This window comes from Olea europaea, chromosome 18, assembly GCF_002742605.1.
Source record: "Olea europaea var. sylvestris chromosome 18, O_europaea_v1, whole genome shotgun sequence".
Taxonomy (NCBI): Eukaryota; Viridiplantae; Streptophyta; class Magnoliopsida; order Lamiales; family Oleaceae; genus Olea; species Olea europaea.
The window spans coordinates 3,047,909-3,056,929 of record NC_036254.1 but is presented as its reverse complement, the minus strand read 5'-3'; the positions used below and the strand labels follow the sequence as shown (position 1 = coordinate 3,056,929).

The 9,021-nt window shown below is 34.9% G+C and overlaps 1 protein-coding gene across 1 annotated transcript; it reads left to right on the top strand.

The window, feature by feature from the left end:
- The first annotated feature begins 322 nt into the window (after positions 1-322).
- LOC111367154 (auxin-responsive protein IAA27-like) lies at positions 323-2,976 on the top strand. The gene is made up of 5 exons (XM_022987883.1): positions 323-846; positions 1,533-1,759; positions 2,093-2,234; positions 2,519-2,580; positions 2,685-2,976. The coding sequence occupies exons 1-5, from the start codon at positions 440-442 to the stop codon at positions 2,720-2,722; spliced, it is 876 nt and encodes a 291-aa protein (XP_022843651.1). The 5' UTR covers positions 323-439; the 3' UTR covers positions 2,723-2,976.
- Positions 2,977-9,021: the final 6,045 nt, after the last annotated feature.

Below are 9,021 nucleotides of genomic sequence, written 5' to 3'. Positions count from 1 at the left end.
AGATCTCGCCAAAATCAAATGCATTAAATATATTAAAAGCGTTTACAACCTAAATCGATTGGATCTAGGCATAACACTTACAATACTCACATCAGATTTTTTGAAAATAAAATATTCATGTGAGAATCATTCATTTTGTAAGATCTGTACACTGTACACTCTGAATTTTTGTTTCATTATATTGTTTAAGAAAGCAACTGGAAAGTCTGGAATAATTGTTCTGTACTATGTAAAGTGTATTTATTCCAATGCAGTATTTTAATGCATAAATTATACATACAGATACAGAAAAAAAGGTACAGTTCACAAAGTGCCAAATAAACTTTTTCGAGGGTACCCAAATCAAAGACAAAGGCATCTGTTGTGTTTTCAAGAATCACCAATCTGCTAAGATTAACTTTTATTTTTTCTCCCAAATTGATAATTTGAGCCTCCCACAATGGAAAAAACCCCTGATAAAATATCTTCTTCTCCTGAGAAAAATGAGGTTCTGAACCTTAAAGAAACTGAACTGAGGCTGGGTTTGCCGGGTTCAGAATTTTTGGACAAGAAGGCAACTGGGTTTTCTCTTTTTGGGAAAGATTTGAAGGATGAGAATAATAAGAACATATTTTCAGGTGCTAAGAGGGTTTTTTCTGATGCCATTGATGGTTCTAATAAATGGGGTTTGTGTACTAATCGTGGATCTGAGGTTGATTTGGGGAAAAATGATGTTTTGTTTTCTCCTAGAGGAGCAAATGGTGGAGTGAAAAATACTAATATTTTGCAATCTTCTCATCCTACAAAGGAGGTTCCTCCACAGCCTGTTGAGGGCAAGAAAGATGAAAATGGCAGTACAGCTTCAAAGTGAGTTTTTTAGTCTCTTTGAGCCTTTATTAATATTCTTGAGCTCTATGTACTTTTGAACTACTTGGTCTAAAAATTTAAGCTTTTAGATGACTTGGTTTAACCTGGTATATCTATGAAAATTGTGAATATATTGACCCTTCGATGAGAAGTGTGTACGCGAGGAGATATAATTTAAAGGTTTGAGACTCGTACTTGTTTATAACAGCACTTAGTTTTTCAGCCAAAACTGGAAATATTTGAATTAAGATTCATCTGCTCACTCTAATCTTGAGAAATAAGTATTTTAATTGACTGTGCACGTGTTGTACAGAACGAACCTGACAATTTTGTGAATGCTCTGGATGTCGTTGCCTTGTACTCACCCTTTGAATTTAAGTTTTCTTGAAGCAAATTCTTGGTTTCCTATTCATCTCGGCTATGTTTTAAAGAAATTATATCTTCCAGAGACGAAGAAATTGTTTCTTCTGTTCATCGTTATACACTATAAACAGGATAAGCCCAAAGATCCATGAACTAGCTCAAGCTTGACTAGCCAAGCAGATGATTTTATTCTCTCTCTCATTTCTTTTACGTGTATTTCACATTTACCATGAAATTTGAAGATTAACCCACTGTTTGATATTTAGCACAAAAACATCGTGCCTGATTCCCTGATTCGTGAGTCGTTTTATGTTTTGTAACAGGGCACAAGTGGTGGGTTGGCCACCTATTCGATCTTTACATAAGAACAAACTCACCACTAATTTATCGAGAAATAATGATGTTAAGGGAAAATCAGAATCAAGCTGCCTTTATGTTAAGGTCAGCATGGATGGAGCTCCATACTTGAGGAAGGTGGATCTTAAAACTTACTGCAGCTATGCAGAACTTTCATCAGCACTTGAGAAGATGTTTAGTTGCTTTACCATTGGTACTCTCTCTCTCTCCCCCTCTCCCCGTGTAAATTGAATAGGAATATTACCTCCTCGAGTTACAGAATCTCTTAAGTTTTTCTAGAAGCTGGCATGCTGTGAGATTACCCAAAAAGTCCCGCGCCCCTCTTGTTGCTATTTTTTTTTATCAGGTGCTAGAATTAGAAATGCGATGCAGGCGGGGTTTTTATCGTCAGATGTATCTACAAGCATGATGATAATTCTGTTATATTTGTGAATTATAGTGAAGATTCCAACTTTGCTAGTATTTATCCCCATGTTGTATTGTTGGACATCAATTAATTTCCATTTCTGGTGTGGCTGCAATTCAGGGCAATATGCTTCTCATGGACTTCGAGGGAAAGAAGATCTTAATGAGTGCCATCTGATGGATCTTCTCGACCGCTCTGAATACGTACTCACATACGAAGACAAGGATGGTGACTGGATGCTTGTTGGTGATGTTCCATGGGAGTAAGTTGTAGTTCCATACAGCCTGCAATATGTATTCTGTTCAAAATTGAAGGAAAATCTTTTTGTTAAAGTGCATTTCCTGATTAAAATACTTGTACATTTTGAGTTTTTCACCGGGATTAAAATCCAATATTCGAAACGCTTATTGTAGGTATTGCATTTATTGTGGATCACTTCAAGTCATTGCACATAGAATAGATGATTAACTTGCTAATTTTGTTTCTAGATTTGAATTTTTGTGTGAATCTAAGGAAGTATTATTAACCATGTTTTCGACTGTCCAGGATGTTTACTGATATGTGCAAGCGATTGAGGATCATGAAAGGCTCAGAGGCAAGTGGGTTAGGTACGGATCACAAATTTTTTGTTTTTCATATTTCGACTCCCAATTCAAATATTTCCACAAGATTGAAAGATATTGAGTTGTGTGTTCGTGGTTTTCTCGTGCAGCTCCAAGGGTAATCGAGAAGTGCAAGAGCCAAAATTAGGGCAGCAAAGAGAAACAAAAGAATGGCTATTTGTAGAAATCTGACGAGTGTTTCAATAGCTTACATGTTTGAAATTTAGTAGATATGTAATATAGCATGTATGGAATCGAAAGTGCTTGCTTCCTTGCAGATTGCTGATTGCCACAGTTCATGTGAATAATCCAAAATCCCAGTTATTGCTTTACTACTAACACTAACACGTGTACTCAGGAACTGTTTTTCAAGCTTGATCTATGCAGTACATTGTCTTGATACGATTAAATGCTTAAAGGTCTTACATGACTTTTGCTTTTGCTTCTGTTTCTTATATAAAAGTTTATTGAGAAAGTTGTCTTAAGTCAATAAAATATAATTGAATGAAAATTAATGGGGGCCAAACGGAGCATATTGAAAAGTTAATTTAGGTCGGCTCGTTCTCATCATATCATATTTTATGGAAATCACGTTGAACAAAGGCAAGGCCTTACAAGTCCATGCAAAACAAGCCCTGACCAAATTTATCCTCAATTTTTGCAGCATCTAAAATAAAGTAGTTGTAAACAAACATGGTTCTGCTATATTTACATAATAATTTACATAATAACTTATATGCATATAATATGGTGAGATATATTGAGTTAGAATTACTTCAACCAAATTAAAAAATAATAATAATAAATAAATCCTACTTTCTTTTTGACATCTCATCTGTATGTAAATTATTATGTAACTTTATTATGTATAAGTAAATTCAAACAAACATGTATTCAATCCCTAAGGCCATTTCCAACCCATTCCCTATTTCAACACATTTCACCATTATTTGGTGCAATCTCTTTCTAACCCAACATCATAATTTGTACCATTTTGATGTAATTCTATTTACACGCACCATTTTGCACCAAAATGGTTAATGTCCTTTTTGCCACTCTTTTCCATTTTGCACCAAATTTTTGTTGAGGGTATTTTTATCCATTTTTTAAAGGTTGAACTCCAACCTTGAGGGCTCCCACCGTCCCGCCCCTAGAGCATCGTGAGGAAGGTAAATCGCAGGATTTACCCTAACAGGTCAGGGAACAAGAGTTTGCTCGTACACTAGTGCCCACAAAGAGTCCAATTCCATATCTCAGGAATCCAATCCTCACACTGCGACTGTCAACAAGGCTGAGACTACCTTACTCCTATTCTTTATACCACTGGGTTATGACCCGAGGGACATTTGTATCCATTTTTTTTTAATCCATTTTTTTGCTATACAATAAATTGTAATCCTTAATTTTATTCATCATCATCATTACGTTCATTTGTAATAGAATAAAATCATTTAATCAATATTAATTAGGGAATGAATTAAAAGAAAAGTACTTAGCAAATTTTAAATATAACAAACACGTTGAAAATTAGGTTTCAATTAATTTTCCTTACATAACTTAAATGTGTCGTCTTAAATAGTATTATGGCAAGTAAGGGTCATTTCTCGCAGAGAATTGATTCAATTATGTCAATTGCGCACTAAAAAGTAAAATTAATAATAATATACGAAATAAATTAAAATGGGGGGGGGGGGGTTTGGTTTGTTGAACTAAGAAAAGCGATAAATTTAAATTAGAAAAGACTTGAAATTTAAAATAAACAAATTGGTTCTTGATTGAATGTGAGAAAATGTGATTGGAGGATATTTCGTCACCACGAGAATGATATTCTTGTCAATTACCACAATATATTTTCGTTCTCAAGATCAACAACAATTCGAGAATAATTACAAGCTCAACTACCCCAATCTCTTCTTACATGTTAGTCAAGAACAAGCTCTTTACTCGACCATATTCATTAAACAACTTATAACGAGCTCTCTAGAATTAATTTAACAAATGCATTACGAAAAAAGAGATGAATTGAATTAAGGGTAAACTCGCAAACTCGGTTTACTAACTTAAATGTTAATCCATATACAGTCACTTGAAAATTCTTCATAATCTATTGAAATGTAATTGCTATTAGGTTTTAAAATCAATAGCTATTACGTATTACTAATCCCAAAATAGCATTCATTGAAACAACTTAATCATTTAGTTGTACACCTAAATAATCAAGAAGAACAAAATAAACATTTAACACAATGGATTAAACACATTAATCAAGAGAACTGTAAAGCACAAATTAATTGAAAATCATAACTCGGGTTTGAAATAATCCCCAATCACAAATATATTTAGTTACCCATAAAATATTCACAAATAACTAACAAATTCTTACAAAACATTGATGGAAAATAGGAAAAAGAAAAACTTATTGATAAAGAGAGAAATTGTGAGAAATCTTCAATATCAATGGGTCTCCTTTTCCAAGCTATTATAACATCCCCATGTTCCAATCTTTCTCCAAATTGTGCAAGAAGAACTAGGTGAAAAGGAGGAAAGAAAAACAAAAAGAAAAGAAAAGCAAAAGAAATTCAGCAAGCAAAACGTGCTCGCCGGCTGCTGAAGCTCCAATGGAAGAAAAAGTCCCTTTCTTTTTGTTGATTTTTGCCTTTTATATTAAAACCTAAAGAAAATTGCAGCTAGATCCCTAAATTAAAAGAAATAAAAAAAACACCGGCGCCTAGGCGCCACAGATTCTCCCCATTTTTGGGTAGAATGGGCACCGCAACGCCCACCTTTCTAGCCAAAAATAAATTATTTATTTGAATCGGTGGCATCTTTGATCGTCTTCTTCATTTTCCTTCATTTTTAGCTCGTTTCTTGCATAAATTCCTTCTAATCATTGCTCAAAGTCGGGTTTTCATCTATACAATAAACATAACTAAATTAGGTAATAAATCGCTAGTGAAACTCACAAATATTTAAGTTTAATTGTTCGAATATGTGCCAAAAATCCGCACTTATCAAGGGTATTTGTATCCATTTGTTTGTTATACAATAAATTGTAATCCTTAATTTTATTCATCATCATCATCATTATGTTCATTTGTAATAGAATAAAATCATTTAATCAATATTAATTAGGGAATGAATTAAAAGAAAAGTACTTAGGAAATTTTAAACATAAGAAACACGATTATTTAAAATTAGCCATCGCTTTCAAGAATTCCTAACATATAGATATTATGTGGAATGCAATGCAATGCAATGCAATGCTCCCTTTACTGCAAAATCTCATAAATGTAATGCAATAAATTCAATATCTACGTCTCACCCCAACGACCCCTAGACGTAGCAATGCAAAATGCAAGTAATGTCAATCAGTGAATTCATATGCATATGTAAATACAGTAGCTCTCCCCATATGTGTATGCTCTTTTACATGTTTTTCTCCTCCTCAGTTATACTTTTCTCTTCCCATTTTTGTCACAAATGCTGAAGGGAATCATATCAAGAACAAGTTGAGCAAATAACACACAATAACTCAAAAAATGCAGCTAATAGCATGCAAACATAAAATTAACAAATAGCAAACCTTCCCCACATACTTAGTTTAGACCAGAATGGAGAAAAAGCACAAATGTTTCATGTGTGTAAAGTGTCACCATTCCAATGCAAGCAGGACTTCAAACCTTAATTTTGTGAGAAAAGACATGTTAATCACTGCCAATAAATATATTCTCCTACTAATGAAAGTCAAATAATGTAATGTGAAGTATGACCTATACTTATTATTTTTACTTATTTCCCCCTTACTATGAGCTTTTATATTTTTTAGATTTTCATATTATTCCAGCTCTTCATATTTTTCACATTTTTCTTATTTTTTCAACTCATTAATTTTTCATCTTAAGTGCAAGTTCTTCTCCATTAGACGACTAAGATGACCCCTGTAGCGAGCTTTAGGACGATTAATCTAAGTCAGTTGATCGTAGGCACCAGGTTTAAGAGACCCCACAGACTTAATTGCTCGAGTCAAATAGACCCCGAAGAAGAACATTAAGATATGAGCTTTTATATTATGGGGGATAATTTTCGAGTTTAGGTCTACTAAATATTGGTCAATTCATGTTTAAAGTCACCCTATTAACATGTAACACCCATCCCAAATCTCACACACGCGGTAGAGCCCCACTAACAAGTTCATAGTGTGTATAGCGTAGATAGTACATGAAGACACTTATACAAATTAATCCAAATAGACCTAAACAAGAAAAGGAAATTATTCTATAACTTATCAATTTTAGCTCCTACATGATCACAACATGCAAGTTCAAAAGTCATGCATCATGCTGTAGCAATTTCCACAACCAACTATTTTTATCTTTTCAATTTTTCAACGTTTTTGTGTTTGTCATTGTTCTAAAATGAATGCTCCACACACAAAATAAAATAAAGTCAAGCACACAAATACAAAACTAAATATACATGTGCCAAAATAAACAAGTGAAAATGCACATGCATGACAAATAAAACAAAAATAAACACAATATATGTGATGCACCCAACAATCATATGTCAAACGAGAGCTAGGCATGTATAAAATAATACCTAATCAAGTAGATATATAAGTGATCATTCCTTTCAGAGCACCGTGATCTACTACCAAATTTGGGGGAGATCGCTCTTCTTCACCCAAACCTGTCTAGAATGGGGATTGTTTCCAGATAGCTATGTCACCAATTGGGTCAAACGATTCACTTAACCAGTAAGGAATCCAATCTGACCAACATACACCTGATATTTGTCCTTTTTCAAGTTCAAGCCTTTCCTATTGTTCAGGTAGTGATGACATCTAGGGCAGATATGACCTAACTCTCCACACCGAAGGCATGTCGGGATAAACCTAGGACCCGTGTTATGTAGACGCTGATTTTTATTCCTAGGTTGATGGATCCTACGACATCTGGTAGACCTACGTCTTGAAGATCCCACAGCATTAGATATGGAGTTAGTCACAATGTTAGGTTGGTCAGTAGCACAAACAAAGGTGGTCTGTGAAGTACTAATAACATTATTATCAAAACCTAGACCTCCCTTATCGCCAGCCGGCTTGCCTATTCCTAGAATATTTTCTAGCTTTTCAAAACTGCTAGAAAGGCAAGTATCTGAGACCTAGACAACTCTAACTCACTCTTAAGGTGCTTAACCTGAATAGCTAAGGTCTCATTCTCAACGGTCAGCTCACTTACTCTCCTAGATGATATCTCATTCTTATTGATGAGATCATTAACCTGGGCCTCTAATTGTTCCTTCTCTAACCTAAGTTCCTTCATTTTTTTGCTCAGCATCTGGTTAGTAGCTATACTCTTGAGGCCTTTTCATACATCCTCTCACAAGCTTCTTCAAGATCTTCCTCACTTCCACTCTCATCACCAGATTCTTCACTACTATCTAGGTCCTCATCCCTTTCACTCCCTTGTTCTCGGATCTACTCTTAACCCTAGCAATGAAGGCCACACATTTTTCACTCTCCTCACGTGTGGATTTCTTATTCTGATTGTCCGAGCTAGGCTCGTCATCAGTGAGAGTAGTATTCATTGTCTTCTCTTCAACTCTCCTAGCACTAGGGCACTCACTCTTCACATGATCGAAATCCTGACAGTTATAGCATCTTACGAATTTAGATTTTCTCCTAGATTCATTTGGGCCACATTTTTGTCTCTCTTGAAGCTTCTTCTTATTACTAAACATTTTTCGAAGTTTCTCAACTAGGTAAGCCATCTTTTCATCATTGGGTAAATCTAAATCAGGTGATTCTAGCTGGTTATTCCTAGCGAATTTCAAGGCTATGGATTTTTCCTTAATAGGATTGTCTAAGGTCAACTCATAGGTTTAGAGGGATCCGACTAACTCCTCTACCTTAATAGTGTCTATGTCCTTACTTTCCTCAATAGCTATGACTTTCGGCTTGAAACGCTTGAGTAAGGATCTAAGAATTTTTCTAACTATCTTGAGTGCGAAAATTTTCTCACCTAAATTGAAGGAGGAATTCATTATGTCATTTAGGCTTGCATAAAAGATATCAAATGTCTCATCATCTTTCATCCTGATTTCCTCGAACCTATTGGTTAGCATCTGTAACTTAGAATTTTTAACGGCCTGGGTTCCCTCATATGTGGTTTGCAAAATGTCTCAAACCTCCTTAGCTACCTCACACATGATACTCTCCTAAATTTCTCGGGGGACACAGCTATAAACTATGCATGTATGACCTTGTTATTAGAGTTACAACTATCCAATTGTGCTCTAGACCAATTTTCTACGGGGGTGAGAGTGACAACACCATCTACTGTGGTACTAGAGGCAGATCAACCATTCACTACGCTCTACCAGACACGCTCATCCATGGATTTAAAAAATGCCCTCATTCAAACTTTCCATACGCATAGCTACTAC